Raw genomic sequence first — 23,859 nt, forward strand, 5'->3', positions numbered from 1 at the left:
ATCGTTTTGGACCACCAGATCAGCTGTTTGACACACGCACTAATGGCGGACAGTGTACAAGTTCAAACAACCATTTAATTTAGTAAATTTGAACAATAAATTTAATTTACTATACCTCCAGCTTATTTCTGTTGGTGTGGATCATCTTCCTAAGATGTGAAAACTTGTTTTCAAGAATTACAGATAGGTGTAATACGGAAAGTAGTGCATAACCGACATGCTATTTCAATAATATATCACAGTATTAACTTCGTACACTTGCCACCGATTCCGTATTATAAACACAATTATAATGTTTTAAATTTACTTTATAGAATCCTTTTAATTCTTTCTTCATTTTCTTGAACGTGTCAACCGAAACAAATAATAATAACAGAAAAAGAGCGAAAGCTCACCTACAAAACAAGTATAACAACACCAAGGACCAACGACCATATATCATAAAGACCGGAAACTCAACGCTGTTTTTCTGTACCTACAAACAATCGCCGATTACGCTGCCATCTATGAATCTACAAATGAAATACCGTGATCGAAAGTGCATTGATATAAATTGATATGTATAACACAAATCGATTAGCAACGTGTTTCCAGCTATCGAACTGGCTTTTTTCCGTCGTATGATAATAATATTAATAATAATATTAATAATAATAATAGCCTTTTGAATTTTTTGCATAATCTTATTTGCAGGATGCTCGATACAATTTTAATGTGCTGAAAGTGATCCTGTGTTTAAAAAACTGTTCATTTATTATTTATTTAAACTTTGGACTAAATGAGATCTGCTAATTAAAATTCTCCTTAGTTATCACAGAAACGATCAGGTGGTAACTCAATTCTTTCAAGTAACGTTTGGGCACTACATTTTTCTTTTTTAAATGGAAAATCATTAAAACCCCATTTGACCTAGCGGGATGAATAAACAAAAAGAGTCAAAAGTGCCATCAGCCGGGGTTTCGGGTGCGATTCCCGCGGCGAGTCTAAGGAGCTGTACGTGAAAATTGGGGTGTTTTCCGGGAGGGCGCCAGGCTAGCTCTGTCGTCTAACCGTGAGTGGGTCGATCGGCCCCAGCGTGTCCCCTAGACTCGGTGGCTTGACTTGAAAGTAGCTTGAAAGTGGCTTGAAAGTAGCGACGGCCGGGTTAATCCCTGCACCGTAGACAAAAAAAAACCGACCCAGAGTCGCGTGGGGAGTTGCGTTGAAAAAGGTATTCGGTGATGACTATAGTTACCAGTCGTGAGGAATCAGAGACAAAACTTGAAGGCTCCCCACGGTACGCGCACGTCTGCTCCGGGCCGCGAGCTGATCAGAACTGCCTCAGGGGTTGGCGTGCGGAGGGGGGGGGACACTCCCTCCATGCACCAAGGTTACGCCGCTCGTCTCATTTGGGTGAAGACTTGGCGAGGGGTACGTTCCGCCAGCAGGAGCCAGTACTGCGGGCTGAGGCCGGGCTAATGGCCTTCGGTCGGTACGACGTCAAACGCCCCCCACCGAAGAAGCCCGGCCTTGCACGCGATCAGGCTCTGCGGCGGTTTGCACCCCTAGCATGTCGTTGACTCCCCATCCTGGCGCCTGGGGTGGCTGCGGCTGGTGGGGCCTGCGCTCTGGACCTGGTGGCTGCAGCTGGTGGGGCCACTTGGAGGCGTGATGAGGTAGGTGGTGGTGTGCAGTGTTGTGGTCGTGTGGTGGTGTGGTGTGGTGGCCTAGTTTTCACATCATGTCCAGGCGGTTGGGGCTCTGGGCGGTCGCAGGTAGTAGTGCGTGTCCACCGGTGGTCGAGTTTTCTCCGTCGTGCCCTCAGGATTGCGGGGGCCGCGGTGGCCTCTTTCGGCCCTCCCGAGATCGTACTCGGCCAGGTACCCCGGGGGCCGCCTGTCCCTGGCGGGTCTCATCACTTGACGTGTGGGCGGTTCGTCTGGCGCTTCTGGTGGGTCGTGAGGCGTCCGAGTGGTGGTTGTGGTGGTGTTGTTGTGGTCTTCCGTCGGTGTTGTACGGCGGTTGCTCGCGTCGTGGTTGTTGGATGGCCCGCTAGAGTAAGGTTGCCTCCTTCGTTCGGGTATACCCGGGGTATCTCCTGCCTCGTCGTCGGGTTCCTCCACGACGGGTGTAGTGCCCTCAGGTAGGGTTGCCGCCTCCTCCTCTGATGCGTGGGCGATCACTGGCCCAGCCTGCCTGCCTGTCTAATGGCTTTAAAACACAAAGAATGGCTTTAAAACACAGGGAATGGTTTTAAAAATTAGGGAATGGCTTTAAAAACCAGGGAATGGCTTTACAAATCAGGAAACGGCTTTAAAAATCAGGGAATATCTTTAAAAATCAGGGAATGGCTTTAAAAATCAGGGAATGGCTTAAAAAATCAGGGAATGGCTTTAAAAATCCTGGAATGGCTTCAAAAATCCGGGAATAGTTTAATTAGGTTAGGTTAGGTTTTAAAAATCAGGGAATGGATTTAAAAATCAGGGAATGGCTTTAAAAATCAGGGATTGGCTTTAAAATCAGGGAATGGTTTTAAAAATCAGGGAATGGCTTTAAAAATCAGAGAATGGCTTTAAAAATCAGGGAATGGCTTTTAAAATTAGGGAATTGCTTTTAATATCAGGGAATGGCTTTAAAACACAGGGAATGGCTTTAAAAATCATGGAATGGCTTTAAAAATCAGGGAATGATTTTAAAAGTCCGGGAATGGCTTCAAAAATATGGGAATACGTTAATTAGGTTAGGTAAGGTTTTAAAAATTAGGAAATGGCTGTAAATATCAGAAAATGGCTTTAAATATCAGGGACAGGCTTTAAATATCAGGGAATGGCTTTAAAAATCAGGGAATGGCTTTAAAAATCAAAGGAATGGCTTTAAAAATCAGGGAATGGCTTAAAAAATCAGGGAATAGCTTTAAAAAACAGGGAATGGCTTTAAATATCAGGGAATGGCTTTAAATATCAGGCAATGGCTTTAAATATCAGGCAATGGCTTTAAAAATCAGAGAATGGCTTTAAATATCAGGGAATGGCTTTAAAAATCGGGGAATGGCTTTAAAACACAGGGAATGGCTTAAAACACAGGGAATGGCTTTAAAACACAGGGAATGGCTTTAAAACACAAAGAATGGCTTTAAAACACAAAGAATGGCTTTAAAACACAGGGAATGGCTTTAAATATCAGGAAATGGCTTTAAAAATCAGGGAATGGCTTTCAAAATCACGGAATGGCTTTTAAAAATCAGGGAATGGCTTTAAAAATCAGGGAATGGCTTTAAAAATCAGGAAATGGCTTTAAAAATCAGGAAATGGCTTTAAAAATCAGGAAATGGCTTTAAAAATCAGGAAATGGCTTTAAAAATCAGGGAATGGCTTTAAAAATCAGGGAATGGCTTTAAAAATCAGGGAATGGCTTTAAAAATCAGGGAATGGCTTTTAAAAATCAGGGAATGGCTTTAAAAATCAGGGAATGGCTTTAAAAATCAGGAAATGGCTTTAAAAATCAGGAAATGGCTTTAAAAATCAGGGAATGGCTGCAAAAATCAGGGAATGGCTTAAAAAATCATGGAATGGCTTTAAAAATCAGGGAAAGGCTTTAAAAATCAGGGAATGGCTTTAAAAATCAGGGAATGGCTTTAAAAATCAGGGAATTGCTCTAAAAATCAGGGAATGGCTCTAAAAATCAGGGAATGAATCTAAAAATCAGGGAATGGCTTTAAAAATCAGGGAATGGTTTTAAAAATCAGGGAATGGCTTTAAAACACAAGGAATGGCTTTAAAACACAGGGAATGGCTTTAAAACACAGGGAATGGCTTTTAAAAATCAGGGAATGGCTTTAAAAATCAGGGAATGGCTTTAAAAATCAGGAAATGGCTTTAAAAATCAGGAAATGGCTTTAAAAATCAGGGAATGGCTGCAAAAATCAGGGAATGGCTTAAAAAATCATGGAATGGCTTTAAAAATCAGGGAAAGGCTTTAAAAATCAGGGAATGGCTTTAAAAATCAGGGAATGGCTTTAAAAATCAGGGAATTGCTCTAAAAATCAGGGAATGGCTCTAAAAATCAGGGAATGGCTCTAAAAATCAGGGTAAGGCATAAAAATCAGGAAATGGCTTTAAAAACCAGGGAATGACTTTAAAAATCCTGGAATGGCTTTAAAAATCCTGGAATGGCTTCAAAAACTGGGAATAGGTTAATTAGTTTAGGTTAGGTTTTAAAAATCAGGGAATGGATTTAAAAATCAGGGAATGGCTTTAAAAATCAGGAAATGGCTTTAAAAATCAGGGAATGGTTTTAAAAATCAGGGAATGGCTTTAAAAATCAGAGAATACCTTTAAAAATCCGGGAATAGATTTAGATAGGTAAGGTTAGATTAGGTTAGTTTAGGTTAGGCTTTAAAAATCATTGAATGTCTTTAAAAATCAGGGAATGGCTTTAAAAATCAGGGAATGGCTTTAAGTATCAGGGACTGGCTTTAAAAATCAGGGAATAGCTTTAAAAATCAGGGAATGGCTTTAAAAATCAGGGAATGGCTTTAAAAATCAGGGAATGGCTCTAAAAACCAGGGAATGGCTTTAAAAATCAGGGAATGGTTTTAAAAATCAGGGAATGGCATTAAAAATCAGGGAATGGCTTTAAAAAACAGGGAATGGTTTTAAAAATCAAGGAGTGGCTGTAAAAATCAGGAAACGGCTTTAAATATCAGGGATTGGCTTTAAAAATCAGGGAATGGCTTTAAATATCAGGGAATGGCTTTAAAACACAGGGAATGGCGTTAAAACACAGGGAATGGCTTTAAAACACAGGGAATGGCTTTAAAACACAAGGAATGGCTTTAAAACACAAAAAATGGCTTTAAAACACAGGGAATGGCTTTAAAAATCAGGGAATGGCTTTAAAACACAAAGAATGGCTTTAAAACACAGGGTATGGTTTTAAAAATCAGGGAATGGCTTTAAAAACCAGGGAATGGCTTTACAAATCAGGGAACGGCTTTAAAAATCAGGGAATATCTTTAAAAATCAGGGAATGGCTTTAAAAATCAGGGAATGGCTTAAAAAATCAGGGAATGGCTTTAAAAATCCTGGAATGGCTTCAAAAATCCGGGAATAGTTTAATTAGGTTAGGTTAGGTTTTAAAAATCAGGGAATGGATTTAAAAATCAGGGAATGGCTTTAAAAATCAGGGAATGGCTTTAAAAATCAGGGAATGGTTTTAAAAATCAGGGAATGGCTTTAAAAATCAGAGAATGGCTTTAAAAATCAGGGAATGGCTTTTAAAATCAGGGAATGGTTTTAAAAATCAGGGAATGGCTTTAAAAATCAGGGAATGGCTTTAAAAATCAGGGAATGGTTTTAAAAATCAAGGAGTGGCTGTAAATATCAGGAAATGGCTTTAGATATCAGGGATTGGCTTTAAAAATCAGGGAATGGCTTTAAATATCAGGGAATGGCTTTAAAACACGGGGAATGGATTTAAAACACAGGGAATGGCTTTAAAACACAGGGAATGGCTTTAAAACACAAGGAATGGCTTTAAAACACAAAGAATGGCTTTAAAACACAGGGAATGGCTTTAAAAATCAGGGATTGGCTTTAAAACACAAAGAATGGCTTTAAAACACAGGGAATGGTTTTAAAAATCAGGGAATGGCTTTAAAAACCAGGGAATGGCTTTACAAATCAGGGAACGGCTTTAAAAATCAGGGAATATCTTTAGAAATCAGGGAAAGGCTTTAAAAATCAGGGAATGGCTTAAAAAATCAGGGAATGGCTTTAAAAATCCTGGAATGGCTTCAAAAATCCGGGAATAGTTTAATTAGGTTAGGTTAGGTTTTAAAAATCAGGGAATGGATTTAAAAATCAGGGAATGGCTTTAAAAATCAGGGAATGGCTTTAAAAATCAGGGAATGGTTTTAAAAATCAGGGAATGGCTTTAAAAATCAGAGAATGGCTTTAAAAATCAGGGAATGGCTTTTAAAATCAGGGAATGGCTTTTAATATCAGGGAATGGCTTTAAAACACAGGGAATGGCTTTAAAAATCATGGAATGGCTTTAAAAATCAGGGAATGATTTTAAAAGTCCGGGAATGGCTTCAAAAATATGGGAATACGTTAATTAGGTTAGGTAAGGTTTTAAAAATCAGGAAATGGCTGTAAATATCAGGGAATGGCTTTAAATATCAGGGACAGGCTTTAAATATCAAGGAATGTCTTTAAAAATCAGGGAATGGCTTTAAAAATCAGGGAATGGCTTTAAAAATCAGGGAATGGCTTTAAAAATCAGAGAATGGCTTTAAATATCAGGGAATGGCTTTAAAAATCGGGGAATGGCTTTAAAACACAGGGAATGGCTTAAAACACAGGGAATGGCTTTAAAACACAGGGAATGGCTTTAAAACACAAAGAATGGCTTTAAAACACAAAGAATGGCTTTTAAACACAGGGAATGGCTTTAAAAATCAGGAAATGGCTTTAAAAATCAGGGAATGACTTTCAAAATCAGGGAATGGCTTTTAAAAATCAGGGAATGGCTTTAAAAATCAGGGAATGGCTTTAAAAATCAGGAAATGGCTTTAAAAATCAGGAAATGGCTTTAAAAATCAGGGAATGGCTTTAAAAATCAGGGAATGGCTTTAAAAATCAGGGAATGGCTATAAAAATCAGGAAATGGCTTTTAAAAATCAGGGAATGGCTTTAAAAATCAGGGAATGGCTTTAAAAATCAGGAAATGGCTTTAAAAATCAGGAAATGGCTTTAAAAATCAGGGAATGGCTGCAAAAATCAGGGAATGGCTTAAAAAATCATGGAATGGCTTTAAAAATCAGGGAAAGGCTTTAAAAATCAGGGAATGGCTTTAAAAATCAGGGAATGGCTTTAAAAATCAGGGAATTGCTCTACAAATCAGGGAATGGCTCTAAAAATCAGGGAATGGCTCTAAAAATCAGGGAATGGCTTTAAAAATCAGGGAATGGCTTTAAAAATCAGGGAATGGTATTAAAAATCAAGGAATTGCTGTAAATATCAGGAAATGGCTTTAAATATCAGGGATTGGCTTTAAAAATCAGGGAATGGCTTTAAATATCAGGGAATGGCTTTAAAACACAGGGAATGGCTTTAAAACACAGGGAATGGCTTTAAAACACAGGGAATGGCTTTAAAACACAGGGAATGGCTTAAAAACACAAAGAATGGCTTTAAAACACAGGGAATGGCTTTAAAAATCAGGAAATGGCTTTAAAAATCAGGGAATGGCTTTCAAAATCAGGGAACGGCTTTAATAATCAGGGAACGGCTTTAAAAATCCGGGAATGGCTATAAAAATCAGGGAATGGCTTTAAAAATCAGAAAATGGGTTAAAAAATCAAGGAATGGCTTTAAAAATCAGGGAATGGCTTTAAAAATTAGGGATAGGCTTTAAAAATCAGGGAATGGCTTTAAAAATCAGGGAAAGGCATAAAAATCAGGAAATGGCTTTAAAAACCAGGGAATGGCTTTGAAAATCCTGGAATGGCTTTAAAAATCCTGGAATGGCTTTAAAAATCCTGGAATGGCTTCAAAAAACCGGGAATAGGTTAATTAGGTTAGGTTAGGTTTTAAAAATCAGGGAATGGATTTAAAAATCAGGGAATGGCTTTAAAAATCAGGGAATGGCTTTAAAAATCAGGGAATGGTTTTAAAAATCAGGGAATGGCTTTAAAAATCAGAGAATACCTTTAAAAATCCGGGAATAGATTTAGATAGGTAAGGTTAGATTAGGTTAGTTTAGGTTAGGCTTTAAAAATCATTGAATGTCTTTAAAAATGAGGGTTGCCTTTAAAAATCAGGGAATGGCTTTAAAAATCAGGGAATGGCTTTAAAAATCAGGGAATGGCTTTAAGTATCAGGGACTGGCTTTAAAAATCAGGGAATAGCTTTAAAAATCAGGGAATGGCTTTAAAAATCAGGGAATGGCTTTAAAAATCAGGAAATGGCTTTTAAAAATCAGGGAATGGCTTAAAAATCAGGGAACGGCTTTAAAAATCAGCGAACGGCTTTAAAAATCAGGGAACAGCTTTAAAAATCAGGGAACGGCTTTAAAAATCAGGGAATGGCTTTAAAGATTAGGGAATGGCTTTAAAAATCAGGGAATGGCTTTAAAAATCAGGGAATGGCTTTTATAAATCAGTATATGGCTTTTAAAAATCAGGGAATGGCTTTAAATAACAGGGAATGGCTTTAAAAATCAGGGAATGGCTTTAAAAATCAGGGAATGGCTTTAAAAATCAGGGAATGGCTTTAAAAATCAGGGAATGGCTTTTAAAAATCAGGGAACGGCTTTAAAATTCAGGGAATGGCTTTTAAAAATCAGGGAATCGCTTTAAATATCAGGGAATGGCTTTAAAAATCAGGGAATGGCTTTAAAAATCAGGGAATGGTTTTAAAAATCAGGGAATGGCTTTAAAAATCAGGGAATGGCTTTAAAACACAGGAAATGGCTTAAAAAATCAGGGAATGGCTTTAAAAATCAGGGAATGGCTTTAAACAACAGGGAATAGCTTTAAAAATCAGGAAATGGCTTTAAAAACCAGGGAATGGCTTTAAAAATCAGGAAATGGCTTTAAAAATCAGGGAATGGCTTTAAAAATCAGGGAATGGCTTTAAAAAACAGGGAATGGCTTTAAAAATCAGGGAATGGCTTTAAAAATCAGGGAATGGCTCTAAAAATCAGGGGTTGGCTTTAAAAAAAATGAATGGCTTTAAAAATCATGGAATGGCTTTAAAAATCAGGGAATGGCTTTAAAAATCAGGGAATGGCTTTAAAAATCAAAGAATGGCTTTAAAAATCAGGGAATGTCTTTAAAAATCAGGAAATGGCTTTAAAAATCAAGGAATGTCTTTAAAAATCAGGGAATGGCTTTAAAATCAGGGAATGGCTTTAAAAATCAGTGAATAGCTTTAAAAATCAGGGAATGGTTTTAAAAATCAGGGAATGGCTTTAAATATCAGGGAATGGCTTTAAAAGTCCGGGGATGGCATCAAAAATACGTGAATAGGTTAATTAGGTTAGGTTTTAAAAATCAGGGAATGGATTTAAAAATCAGGGAATGGCTTAAAAAATCAGGGAATGGCTTAAAAAATCAGGGAATGGCTTTAAAAAATCAGGGAATGGTTTTAAAAATCAGGGATTGGCTCTAAAATTCAGGGAATGGCTCTAAAAATCAGGGAATGGCTTTAAAAGTCAGGGAATGGTTTTAAAAATCAGGAAATGGCTTTTAAAATCAGGGAATGGCTTAAAAAATCAGGGAATGGCTTTAAAAATAAGGGAATGGCTTTAAAAATCAAGGAATGGTTTTAAAAATCAGGGAATGGTTTTAAAAATCAGGGAATGGCTTTACATATCAGGGAATGGCTTTAAAAGTCCGGGGATGGCTTCAAAAATACGTGAATATGTTAATTAGGTTAGGTTAGGTTTTAAAAATCAGGGAATGGATTTAAAAATCAGGGAATGGCTTAAAAAATCAGGGAATGGCTTTAAAAATAAGGGAATGGCATTAAAAATCAAGGAATGGTTTTAAAAATCAGGGAATGGTTTTAAAAATCAGGGAAAGGCTCTAAAATTCAGGGAATGGCTCTAAAAATCAGGGAATGGCTTTAAAAGTCAGGGAATGGTTTTAAAAATCAGGAAATGGCTTTTAAAATCAGGGAATGGCTTAAAAAATCAGGGAATTGCTCTAAAAATCAGGGAATGGCTCTAAAAACCAGGGAATGGCTTTAAAAATCAGGGAATGGTTTTAAAAATCACAGAATGGCTTTAAAAATCAGAGAATGGCTTTAAAAATCAGGGAATGGTTTTAAAAATCAAGGAGTGGCTGTAAATATCAGGAAATGGCTTTAAATATCAGGGATTGGCTTTAAAAATCAGGGAATGGCTTTAAATATCAGGGAATGGGTTTAAAACACAGGGAATGGCTTTAAAACACAGGAAATGGCTTTAAAACACAGGGAATGGCTTTAAAACACAAGGAATGGCTTTAAAACACAAAGAATGGCTTTAAAACACAGGGAATGGCTTTAAAAATCAGGGAATGGCTTTAAAACACAAAGAATGGCTTTAAAACACAGGGTATGGTTTTAAAAATCAGGGAATGGCTTTAAAAACCAGGGAATGGCTTTACAAATCAGGGAACGGCTTTAAAAATCAGGGAATGGCTTTAAAAATCAGAGAATGGCTTTAAAAATCAGGGAATGGTTTTAAAAATCAAGGAGTGGCTGTAAATATCAGGAAATGGCTTTAAATATCAGGGATTGGCTTTAAAAATCAGGGAATGGCTTTAAAAATCAGGAAATGGCTTTAAAAATCAGGGAATGGCTTTAAAAAACAGGGAATGGCTTTAAAAATCAGGGAATGGCTTTAAAAATCAGGGAATGGCTCAAAAAATCAGGGATTGGCTTTAATAAAAATGAATGGCTTTAAAAATCATGGAATGGCTTTAAAAATCAGGGAATGGCTGTAAAAATCAGGGAATGGCTTTAAAAATCAGGGAATGGCTTTAAAAATCAGAAAATGGCTCTAAAAATCAGGGAATGGCTTTAAAAATCAGGGCTTGGCTTTAAAAATCAGGGAATGGCTTTTAAAAATCAGGAAATGGCTTTAAATATTAGGGAATGGCTTAGAAAATCAGGGAATGGCTTTAAAATTCAGGGAACGGCTTTAAAAATCAGGGAATGGCTTTAAAAATCAGTGAATGGCTTTAAAAATCAGGGAATGGCTTTTAAAAATCAGGGAATGGCTCTTAAAAATCAGGGAATTGCTTTATAAATCAGGGAATGGCTTTAAAAGTCCAGGAATGGCATCAATAATACGTGAATAGGTTAATTAGGTTAGGTAAGGTTTTAAAAATCAGGGAATGGCTGTAAATATCAGGGAATGGCTTTAAAAATTAGGGAATTGCTCTAAAAATCAGGGAATGGCTCTAAAAATCAGGGAATACCTTTAAAAATCAGGGAATGGCTTTTAAAAATCAGGGAATGGCTCTTAAAAATCAGGGAATTGCTTTATAAATCAGGGAATGGCTTTAAAAGTCCGGGAATGGCATCAATAATACGTGAATAGGTTAATTAGGTTAGGTTAGGTTTTAAAAATCAGGGAATGGCTGTAAATATCAGGGAATGGCTTTAAAAATCAGGGAATTGCTCTAAAAATTAGGGAATGGCTCTAAAAATCAGGGAATACCTTTAAAAATAAGGGAATGGTTTTAAAAATCAGGGAATGGTTTTAAAAATCAGTGAATGGCTTTAAAAATCAGGGAATGGCTTTAAAAATCAGGTAATGGCTTTAAAAATCAGGTAATGGCTTTAAAAGTCCGGGAATGGCATCAAAAATACGGGAATAGGTTAATTAGGTTAAGTTAGGTTTTAAAAATCAGGGAATGGCTGTAAATATCAGGGAATATCTTTAAATATCAGGAAATGGCTTAAAAAATCAGGGAATGGCTTTTAAAATCAGGGAATGGCTTTAAAACACAGGGAATGGCTTTAAAAATCAGGGAATGGCTTTAAAAATCAGGGAATGGCTTTAAAAATCAGGGAATGGCTTTAAAAATCAGGAAATGGCTTTAAAAATCAGAGAATGGCTTTAAAAATCTGGGAATGTCTTTAAAAATCAGGGAATGGCTTTAAAAATCAGGGAATGGCTTTAAAATTAGGGAATGGCTTTAAAAATCAGGGAGTGGCTTTAAAAATCAGGGAATGGCTTTAAAACACAGGGAATGGCTTTAAAATTCCTGGAATGGCTTCAAAAATCTGGGAATAGGTTAATTAGGTTTGGTTTTAAAAATCAGGGAATGGATTTAAAAATCAGGGAATGGCTCTAAAATTCAGGGAATGGCTCTAAAAATCAGGGAATGGCTTTAAAAATCAGGGAATGGTTTTAAAAATCAGGAAATGGCTTTAAAAATCAGGGAATGGCTTTAAAAATCAGGCAATGGCTTAAAAAATCAGGGAATGGCTTTAAAAATAAGGGAATGGCTTTAAAAATCAAGGAATGGTTTTAAAAATCAGGGAATGGTTTTAAAAATCAGGGAATGGCTTTAAATATCAGGGAATGGCTTTAAAAGTCCGGGGATGGCATCAAAAATTCGTGAATAGGTTAATTAGGTTAGGTTAAGTTTTAAAAATCAGGGAATGGATTTAAAAATCAGGGAATGGCTTAAAAAATCAGGGAATGGCTTTAAAAATAAGGGAATGGCTTTAAAAATCAAGGAATGGTTTTAAAAATCAGGGAATGGTTTTAAAAATCAGGGAATGGCTCTAAAATTCAGGGAATGGCTCTAAAAATCAGGGAATGGCTTTAAAAGTCAGGGAATGGTTTTAAAAATTAGGAAATGGCTTTTAAAATCAGGGAATGGCTTTAAAAATCAGGGAATTGCTCTAAAAATCAGGGAATGGCTCTAAAAACCAGGGAATGGCTTTAAAAATCAGGGAATGGTTTTAAAAATCAGGGAATGGCTTTAAAAATCAGGGAATGGCTTTAAAAATCAGGGAATGGTTTTAAAAATCAAGGAGTGGCTGTAAATATCAGGAAATGGCTTTAAATATCAGGGATTGGCTTTAAAAATCAGGGAATGGCTTTAAATATCAGGGAATGGCTTTAAAACACACGGAATGGCTTTAAAACACAGGGAATGGCTTTAAAACACAGGGAATGGCTTTAAAACACAAGGAATGGCTTTAAAACACAAAGAATGGCTTTAAAACACAGGGAATGGCTTTAAAAATCAGGGAATGGCTTTAAAACACAAAGAATGGCTTTAAAACACAGGGAATGGTTTTAAAAATCAGGGAATGGCTTTAAAAACCAGGGAATGGCTTTACAAATCAGGGAACGGCTTTAAAAATCAGGGAATATCTTTAAAAATCAGGGAATGGCTTTAAAAATCAGGGAATGGCTTAAAAAATCAGGGAATGGCTTTAAAAATCCTGGAATGGCTTCAAAAATCCGGGAATAGTTTAATTAGGTTAGGTTAGGTATTAAAAATCATGGAATGGATTTAAAAAATCAGGGAATGGCTTTAAAAATCAGGGAATGGCTTTAAAAATTAGGGAATGGTTTTAAAAATTAGGAAATGGCTTTAAAAATCAGAGAATGGCTTAAAAAATCAGGGAATGGCTTTTAAAATCAGGGAATGGCTTTAAATATCAGGGAATGGCATTAAAAATCAGGGAATGGCTTTAAAACACAGGGAATTGCTTTAAAAATCATGGAATGGCTTTAAAAATCAGGGAATGATTTTAAAAGTCCGGGAATGGCTTCAAAAATATGGGAATACGTTAATTAGGTTAGGTAAGGTTTTAAAAATCAGGAAATGGCTGTAAATATCAGGGAATGGCTTTAAATATCAGGGACAGGCTTTAAATATCAGGGAATGGCTTTAAAAATCAGGAAATGGCTTTAAAAATCAGGAAATGGCTTTAAAAATCTAGGAATGGCTGCAAAAATCAGGGAATGGCTTAAAAAATCATGAAATGGCATTAAAAATCAGGGAATGGCTTTAAAAATCAGGGAATGGCTTTAAAAATCAAGGAATGGCTTTAAAAATCAGGGAATTGCTCTAAAAATCAGGGAATGGCTCTAAAAATCAGGGAATGGCTCTAAAAATCAGGGAATGGCTTTAAAAATCAGGGAATGGTTTTAAAAATCAGGGAATGGCTTTAAAAATCAGGGAATGGCTTTAAAAATCAGGGAATGGTTTTAAAAATCAAGGAATTGCTGTAAATATCAGGAAATGGCTTTAAATATCAGGGATTGGCTTTAAAAATCAGGGAATGGTTTTAAAAATCAGGGAATGGCTTTAAATATCAGGGAATGGCTTTAAAAGTCCGGGGATGGCATCAAAAATTCGTGAATAGGTTAATTAGGTTAGGTTAAGTTTTAAAAATCAGGGAATGGATTTAAAAATCAGGGAATGGCTTAAAAAATCAGGGAATGGCTTTAAAAATAAGGGAATGGCTTTAAAAATCAAGGAATGGTTTTAAAAATCAGGGAATGGTTTTAAAAATCAGGGAATGGCTCTAAAATTCAGGGAATGGCTCTAAAAATCAGGGAATGGCTTTAAAAGTCAGGGAATGGTTTTAAAAATTAGGAAATGGCTTTTAAAATCAGGGAATGGCTTTAAAAATCAGGGAATTGCTCTAAAAATCAGGGAATGGCTCTAAAAACCAGGGAATGGCTTTAAAAATCAGGGAATGGTTTTAAAAATCAGGGAATGGCTTTAAAAATCAGGGAATGGCTTTAAAAATCAGGGAATGGTTTTAAAAATCAAGGAGTGGCTGTAAATATCAGGAAATGGCTTTAAAAATCAGGGATTGGCTTTAAAAATCAGGGAATGGCTTTAAATATCAGGGAATGGCTTTAAAACACATGGAATGGCTTTAAAACACAGGGAATGGCTTTAAAACACAGGGAATGGCTTTTAAACACAAGGAATGGCTTTAAAACACAAAGAATGGCTTTAAAACACAGGGAATGGCTTTAAAAATCAGGGAATGGCTTTAAAACACAAAGAATGGCTTTAAAACACAGGGAATGGTTTTAAAAATCAGGTAATGGCTTTAAAAACCAGGGAATGGCTTTACAAATCAGGGAACGGCTTTAAAAATCAGGGAATATCTTTAAAAATCAGGGAATGGCTTTAAAAATCAGGGAATGGCTTAAAAAATCAGGGAATGGCTTTAAAAATCCTGGAATGGCTTCAAAAATCCGGGAATAGTTTAATTAGGTTAGGTTAGGTATTAAAAATCATGGAATGGATTTAAAAATTAGGGAATGGCTTTAAAAATCAGGGAATGGCTTTAAAAATTAGGGAATGGTTTTAAAAATTAGGAAATGGCTTTAAAAATCAGAGAATGGCTTAAAAAATCAGGGAATGGCTTTTAAAATCAGGGAATGGCTTTAAATATCAGGGAATGGCATTAAAAATCAGGGAATGGCTTTAAAACACAGGGAATTGCTTTAAAAATCATGGAATGGCTTTAAAAATCAGGGAATGATTTTAAAAGTCCGGGAATGGCTTCAAAAATATGGGAATACGTTAATTAGGTTAGGTAAGGTTTTAAAAATCAGGAAATGGCTGTAAATATCAGGGAATGGCTTTAAATATCAGGGACAGGCTTTAAATATCAGGGAATGGCTTTAAAAATCAGGAAATGGCTTTAAAAATCAGGAAATGGCTTTAAAAATCTAGGAATGGCTGCAAAAATCAGGGAATGGCTTAAAAAATCATGAAATGGCATTAAAAATCAGGGAATGGCTTTAAAAATCAGGGAATGGCTTTAAAAATCAAGGAATGGCTTTAAAAATCAGTGAATTGCTCTAAAAATCAGGGAATGGCTCTAAAAATCAGGGAATGGCTCTAAAAATCAGGGAATGGCTTTAAAAATCAGGGAATGGTTTTAAAAATCAGGGAATGGCTTTAAAAATCAGGGAATGGCTTTAAAAATCAGGGAATGGTTTTAAAAATCAAGGAATTGCTGTAAATATCAGGAAATGGCTTTAAATATCAGGGATTGGCTTTAAAAATCAGGGAATGGCTTTAAATATCAGGGAATGGCTTTAAAACACAGGGAATGGCTTTAAAACACAGGGAATGGCTTTAAAACACAGGGAATGGCTTTAAAACACAGGGAATGGCTTTAAAACACAAGGAATGGCTTTAAAACACAGGGAATGGCTTTAAAAATCAGGAAATGGTTTTTAAAATCAGGGAATGGCTTTCAAAATCAGGGAAAGGCTTTAATAATCAGGGAACGGCTTTAAAAATCAGGGAATGGCTATAAAAATCAGGGAATGTCTTTAAAAATCAGGGAATGGCTTTAAAAATCAGGGAATAGCTTTAAAAATCAGGGAATGGCTTTAAAAATCAGGGATAGGCTTTAAAAATCAGGGAATGGCTTTAAAAATCAGGGAATGGCTTTAAAAATCAGGAAATGGCTTTAAAAACCAAGGAATGGCTTTAAAAATCCTGAAATGGCTTTAAAAATACTGGAATGGCTTTAAAAATCCTGGAATGGCTTCAAAAAACCGGGAATAGGTTAATTAGGTTAGGTTAGGTTTTAAAAATCAGGGAATGGATTTAAAAATCAGGGAATGGCTTTAAAAATCAGGGAATGGCTTTAAAAATCAGGGAATGGCCTAAAAAATCAGGGAATGGCTTTAAAAATAAGGGAATGGCTTTAAAAATCAAGGAATGGTTTTAAAAATCAGGGAATGGTTTTAAAAATCAGGGAATAGCTTTAAATATCAGGGAATGGCTTTAAAAGTCCGGGGATGGCATCAAAAATACGTTTATAGGTTAATTAGGTTAGGTTAGGTTTTAAAAATCAGGGAATGGATTTAAAAATCAGGGAATGGCTTAAAAAATCAGGGAATGGCTTTAAAAATAAGGGAATGGCTTTAAAAATCAAGGAATGGTTTTAAAAATCAGGGAATGGTTTTAAAAATCAGGGAATGGCTCTAAAATTCAGGGAATGGCTCTAAAAATCAGGGAATGGCTTTAAAAGTCAGGGAATGGTTTTAAAAATCAGGAAATGGCTTTTAAAATCAGGGAATGGCTTAAAAAATCATGGAATGGCTTTAAAAATAAGGGAATGGCTTTAAAAATCAAGGAATGGTTTTAAAAATCAGGGAATGGTTTTAAAAATCAGGGAATGGCTTTAAATATCAGGGAATGGCTTTAAAAGTCCGGGGATGGCTTCAAAAATACGTGAATAGGTTAATTAGGTTAGGTTAGGTTTTAAAAATCAGGGAATGGATTTAAAAATCAGGGAATGGCTTAAAAAATCAGGGAATGGCTTTAAAAATAAGGGAATGGCTTTAAAAATCAAGGAATGGTTTTAAAAATCAGGGAATGGTTTTAAAAATCAGGGAAAGGCTCTAAAATTCAGGGAATTGCTCTAAAAATCAGGGAATGGCTTTAAAAGTCAGGGACTGGTTTTAAAAATCAGGAAATGGCTTTTAAAATCAGGGAATGGCTTTAAAAATCAGGGAATTGCTCTAAAAATCAGGGAATGGCTCTAAAAACCAAAGAATGGCTTTAAAAATCAGGGAATGGTTTTAAAAATCAGGGAATGGCTTTAAAAATCAGGGAATGGCTTTAAAAATCAGAGAATGGTTTTAAAAATCAAGGAAAGGCTGTAAATATCAGGAAATGGCTTTAAATATCAGGGATTGGCTTTAAAATTCAGGGAATGGCTTTAAATATCAGGGAATGGCTTTAAAACACAGGGAATGGCTTTAAAACACAGGAAATGGCTTTAAAACACAGGGAATGGCTTTAAAACACAAGGAATGGCTTTAAAACACAAAGAATGGCTTTAAAACACAGGGAATGGCTTTAAAAATCAGGGAATGGCTTTAAAACACAAAGAATGGCTTTAAAAAAAACACAGGGTATGGTTTTAAAAATCAGGGAATGGCTTTAAAAACCAGGGAATGGCTTTACAAATCAGGGAACGGCTTTAAAAATCAGGGAATATCTTTAAAAATCAGGGAATGGCTTTAAAAATCAGGGAATGGCTTAAAAAATCAGGGAATGGCTTTAAAAATCCTGGAATGGCTTCAAAAATCCGGGAATAGTTTAATTAGTTTAGGTTAGGTTTTAAAAATCAGGGAATGGATTTAAAAATCAGGGAATGGCTTTAAAAATCAGGGATTGGCTTTAAAAATCAGGGAATGGTTTTAAAAATCAGGGAATGGCTTTAAAAATCAGAGATTGGCTTTAAAAATCAGGGAATGTCTTTTAAAATCAGGGAATGGTTTTAAAAATTAGGGAATGGCTTTAAAAATCAGGGAATGGCATTAAAAATCAGGGAATGGTTTTAAAAATCAAGGAGTGGCTGTAAATATCAGGAAATGGCTTTAAATATCAGGGATTGGCTTTAAAAATCAGGGAATGGCTTTAAATATCAGGGAATGGCTTTAAAACACAGGGAATGGCTTTAAAACACAGGGAATGGCTTTAAAACACAGGGAATGGCTTTAAAACACAAGGAATGGCTTTAAAACACAAAGAATGGCTTTAAAACACAGGGAATGGCTTTAAAAATCAGGGAAAGGCTTTAAAACACAAAGAATGGCTTTAAAACACAGGGAATGGTTTTAAAAATTAGGGAATGGCTTTAAAAACCAGGGAATGGCTTTACAAATCAGGAAACGGCTTTAAAAATCAGGGAATATCTTTAAAAATCAGGGAATGGCTTTAAAAATCAGGGAATGGCTTAAAAAATCAGGGAATGGCTTTAAAAATCCTGGAATGGCTTCAAAAATCCGGGAATAGTTTAATTAGGTTAGGTTAGGTTTTAAAAATCAGGGAATGGATTTAAAAATCAGGGAATGGCTTTAAAAATCAGGGAATGGCTTTAAAATCATGGAATGGTTTTAAAAATCAGGGAATGGCTTTAAAAATCAGAGAATGGCTTTAAAAATCAGGGAATGGCTTTTAAAATTAGGGAATGGCTTTTAATATCAGGGAATGGCTTTAACACACGGAAGGGCTTTAAAAATCAAGGAATGGCTTTAAAAATCAGGGAATGATTTTAAAAGTCCGGGAATGGCTTCAAAAATATGGGAATACGTTAATTAGGTTAGGTAAGGTTTTAAAAATCAGGAAATAGCTGTAAATATCAGAAAATGGCTTTAAATATCAGGGACAGGCTTCAAATATCAGGGAATGGCTTTAAAAATCAGGGAATGGCTTAAAAATCAGGGAATGGCTTTAAAAATCAGGGAATGGCTTAAAAAATCAGGGAATAGCTTTAAAAATCAGGGAATGGCTTTAAATATCAGGGAATGGCTTTAAATATCAGGCAATGGCTTTAAATATCAGGCAATGGCTTTAAATATTAGGGAATGGCTTTAAAAATCGGGGAATGGCTTTAAAACACAGGGAATGGCTTAAAACACAGGGAATGGCTTTAAAACACAGGGAATGGCTTTAAAACACAAAGAATGGCTTTAAAACACATGGAATGGCTTTAATAATCAGGAAATGGATTTAAAAATCAGGGAATGGCTTTCAATATCAGGGAACGGCTTTAATAATCAGGGAATGGCTTTAAAAATCACGGAATGGCTCTAAAAATCAGGGAATGGCTCTAAAAATCAGGTAATGGCTTTAAAAATCAGGGAATGGTTTTAAAAATCAGGGAATGGCTTTAAAAATCAGGGAATGGCTTTAAAAATCAGGGAATGGTTTTAAAAATCAAGGAATTGCTGTTAATTTCAGGAAATGGCTTTAAATATCAGGGATTGGCTTTAAAAATCAGGGAATGGCTTTAAATATCAGGGAATGGCTTTAAAACACAGGGAATGGCTTTAAAACACAGGGAATGGCTTTAAAACACACGGAATGGCTTTAAAACAGAACGAATGGCTTTAAAACACAGGGAATGGCTTTAAAAATCAGGAAATGGCTTTAAAAATCAGGGAATGGCTTTCAAAATCAGGGAACGGCTTTAATAATCAGGGAACGGCTTTTAAAATCAGGGAATGGCTATAAAAATCAGAGAATGGCTTTAAAAATCAGGAAATGGCTTTAAAAATCAGGGAATGGCTTTAAAAATCAGGGAATGGCTTTAAAAATCAGGGATAGGCTTTAAAAATCAGGGAATGGCTTTAAAAATCAGGGAATGGCTTTAAAAATCAGGAAATGGCTTTAAAAACTAGGGAATGGCTTAAAAAATCCTGGAATGACTTTAAAAATCCTGGAATGGCTTTAAAAATCCTGGAATGGCTTCAAAAAACCGGGAATAAGTTAATTAGGTTAGGTTAGGTTTTAAAAATCAGAAATGGATTTAAAAATTAGGGAATGGCTTTAAAAATCAGGGAATGGTTTTAAAAATCAGGGAATGGCTTTAAAAATCAGAGAATACCTTTAAAAATCCGGGAATAGATTAAGATAGGTAAGGTTAGATTAGGTTAGTTTAGGTTAGGCTTTAAAAATCATTGAATGGCTTTAAAAATGAGGGTTGGCTTTAAAAATCAGGGAATGGCTTTAAAATTCAGGGAATGGCTTTAAAAATCAGGGAATGGCTTTAAGTATCAGGGACTGGCTTTAAAAATCAGGGAATAGCTTTAAAAATCAGGGAATGGCTTTAAAAATCAGGGAATGGCTTTAAAAATCAGGGAATGGCTTAAAAAATCAGGGAATGGCTTAAAAATCAGGGAACGGCTTTAAAAATCCGGGAATAGTTTAATTAGGTTAGGTTAGGTATTAAAAATCAGGGAATGGATTTAAAAAATCAGGGAATGGCTTTAAAAATCAGGGAATGGCTTTAAAAATTAGGGAATGGTTTTAAAAATTAGGAAATGGCTTTAAAAATCAGAGAATGGCTTTAAAAATCAGGGAATAGCTTTTAAAATCAGGGAATGGCTTTAAATATCAGGGAATGGCATTAAAAATCAGGGAATGGCTTTAAAACACAGGGAATGGCTTTAAAAATCATGGAATGGCTTTAAAAATCAGGGAATGATTTTAAAAGTCCGGGAATGGCTTCAAAAATATGGGAATACGTTAATTAGGTTAGGTAAGGTTTTAAAAATCAGGAAATGGCTGTAAATATCAGGGAATGGCTTTAAATATCAGGGAAAGGCTTTAAATATCAGGGAATGGCTTTAAAAATCAGGGAATGGCTTTAAACAACAGGGAATGGCTTTAAAAATCAGGGAATGGCTTTAAAAACCAGGGAATGGCTTTAAAAATCAGGAAATGGCTTTAAAAATAAGGGAATGGCTTTAAAAAACAGGGAATGGCTTTAAAAATCAGGGAATGGCTTTAAAAATCAGTGAATGGCTTTAAAAATCAGGGAATGGCTTTTAAAAATCAGGGAATGGCTCTTAAAAACCAGGGAATTGCTTTATAAATCAGCGAATGGCTATAAAAGTCCAGGAATGGCATCAATAATACGTGAATAGGTTAATTAGGTTAGGTAAGGTTTTAAAAATCAGGGAATGGCTGTAAATATCAGGGAATGGCTTTAAAAATCAGGGAATTGCTCTAAAAATCAGGGAATGGCTCTAAAAATCAGGGAATATCTTTAAAAATCAGGGAATGGCTTTTAAAAATCAGGGAATGGCTCTTAAAAATCAGGGAATTGCTTTATAAATCAGGGAATGGCTTTAAAAGTCCGGAATGGCATCAATAATACGTGAATAGGTTAATTAGGTTAGGTTAGGTTTTAAAAATCAGGGAATGGCTGTAAATATCAGGGAATGGCTTTAAAAATCAGGGAATTGCTCTAAAAATCAGGGAATGGCTCTAAAAATCAGGGAATACCTTTAAAAATAAGGGAATGGTTTTAAAAATCAGGGAATGGTTTTAAAAATCAGTGAATGGCTTTAAAAATCAGGGAATGGCTTTAAAAATCAGGTAATGGCTTTAAAAATCAGGTAATTGCTTTAAAAGTCCGGGAATGGCATCAAAAATACGGGAATAGGTTAATTAGGTTAAGTTAGGTTTTAAAAATCAGGGAATGGCTGTAAATATCAGGGAATATCTTTAAATATCAGGAAATGGCTTAAAAAATCAGGGAATGGCTTTTAAAATCAGGGAATGGCTTTAAAACACAGGGAATGGCTGTAAAAATCAGGGAATGGCTTTAAAAATCAGGGAATGGCTTTAAAAATCAGGAATGGCTTTAAAAAACAGGAAATGGCTTTAAAAATCAGAGAATGGCTTTAAAAATCTGGGAATGTCTTTAAAAATCAGGGAATGGCTTTAAAAATCAGGGAATGGCTTTAAAAATTAGGGAATGGCTTTAAAAATCAGGGAGTGGCTTTAAAAATCAGGGAATGGCTTTAAAACACAGGGAATGGCTTTAAAAATCCTGGAATGGCTTCAAAAATCTGGGAATAGGTTAATTAGGTTTGGTTTTAAAAATCAGGGAATGGATTTAAAAATCAGGGAATGGCTCTAAAATTCAGGGAATGGCTCTAAAAATCAGGGAATGGCTTTAAAAATCAGGGAATGGTTTTAAAAATCAGGAAATGGCTTTAAAAATCAGGGAATGGCTTTAAAAATCAGGGAATGGCTTAAAAAATCAGGGAATGGCTTTAAAAATAAGGATATGGCTTTAAAAATCAAGGAATGGTTTTAAAAATCAGGGAATGGTTTTAAAAATCAGGGAATGGCTTTAAATATCAGGGAATGGCTTTAAAAGTCCGGGGATGGCATCAAAAATTCGTGAATAGGTTAATTAGGTTAGGTTAAGTTTTAAAAATCAGGGAATGGATTTAAAAATCAGGGAATGGCTTAAAAAATCAGGGAATGGCTTTAAAAATAAGGGAATGGCTTTAAAAATCAAGGAATGGTTTTAAAAATCAGGGAATGGTTTTAAAAATCAGGGAATGGCTCTAAAATTCAGGAAATGGCTCTAAAAATCAGGGAATGGCTTTAAAAGTCAGGGAATGGTTTTAAAAATTAGGAAATGGCTTTTAAAATCAGGGAATGGCTATAAAAATCAGGGAATTGCTCTAAAAATCAGGGAATGGCTCTAAAAACCAGGGAATGGCTTTAAAAATCAGGGAATGGTTTTAAAAATCAGGGAATGGCTTTAAAAATCAGGGAATGGCTTTAAAAATCAGGGAATGGTTTTAAAAATCAAGGAGTGGCTGTAAATATCAGGAAATGGCTTTAAATATCAGGGATTGGCTTTAAAAATCAGGGAATGGCTTTAAATATCAGGGAATGGCTTTAAAACACAGGGAATGGCTTTAAAACACAGGGAATGGCTTTAAAACACAGGGAATGGCTTTAAAACACAAGGAATGGCTTTAAAACACAAAGAATGGCTTTAAAACACAGGGAATGGCTTTAAAAATCAGGGAATGGCTTAAAAAACACAAAGAATGGCTTTAAAACACAGGGAATGGTTTTAAAAATCAGGGAATGGCTTTAAAAACCAGGGAATGGCTTTACAAATCAGGGAACGGCTTTAAAAATTAGGGAATATCTTTAAAAATCAGGGAATGGCTTTAAAAATCAGGGAATGGCTTAAAAAATCAGGGAATGGCTTTAAAAATCCTGGAATGGCTTCAAAAATCCGGGAATAGTTTAATTAGGTTAGGTTAGGTATTAAAAATCATGGAATGGATTTAAAAAATCAGGGAATGGCTTTAAAAATCAGGGAATGGCTTTAAAAATTAGTGAATGGTTTTAAAAATTAGGAAATGGCTTTAAAAATCAGAGAATGGCTTAAAAAATCAGGGAATGGCTTTTAAAATCAGGGAATGGCTTTAAATATCAGGGAATGGCATTAAAAATCAGGGAATGGCTTTAAAACACAGGGAATGGCTTTAAAAATCATGGAATGGCTTTAAAAATCAGGGAATGATTTTAAAAGTCCGGGAATGGCTTCAAAAATATGGGAATACGTTAATTAGGTTAGGTAAGGTTTTAAAAATCAGGAAAGGGCTGTAAATATCAGGGAATGGCTTTAAATATCAGGGACAGGCTTTAAATATCAGGGAATGGCTTTAAAAATCAGGAAATGGCTTTAAAAATCAGGAAATGGCTTTAAAAATCTGGGAATGGCTGCAAAAATCAGGGAATGGCTTAAAAAATCATGAAATGGCATTAAAAATCAGGGAATGGCTTTTAAAATCAGGGAATGGCTTTAAAAATCAAGGAATGGCTTTAAAAATCAGGGAATTGCTCTAAAAATCAGGGAATGGCTCTAAAAATCAGGGAATGGCTCTTAAAATCAGGGAATGGCTTTAAAAATCAGGGAATGGTTTTAAAAATCAGGGAATGGCTTTAAAAATCAGGGAATGGCTTTAAAAATCAGGGAATGGTTTTAAAAATCAAGGAATTGCTGTAAATATCAGGAAATGGCTTTAAATATCAGG

The 23,859-nt window shown here is 35.4% G+C and overlaps 1 protein-coding gene across 2 annotated transcripts in view; it reads right to left on the minus strand.

Annotated features, from left to right (window-relative positions):
• The window catches only part of LOC134540059 (F-box/LRR-repeat protein 20), a 43,139-nt gene extending 42,667 nt beyond the window's left edge, over nt 1-472 (minus strand). The window contains exon 1 of one of the 2 annotated variants that reach the window (XM_063382519.1): nt 116-472. In XM_063382519.1, coding sequence (XP_063238589.1) covers nt 116-145 — 30 coding nt within the window. In that variant the 5' untranslated portion in view covers nt 146-472. The remainder of the gene's footprint in view (nt 1-115) is intronic. The other variant, XM_063382518.1, reaches the window with a different exon arrangement.
• Nucleotides 473-23,859: the final 23,387 nt, after the last annotated feature.

Source organism: Bacillus rossius, chromosome 16 (assembly GCF_032445375.1).
Source record: "Bacillus rossius redtenbacheri isolate Brsri chromosome 16, Brsri_v3, whole genome shotgun sequence".
NCBI lineage: Eukaryota > Metazoa > Arthropoda > Insecta > Phasmatodea > Bacillidae > Bacillus > Bacillus rossius.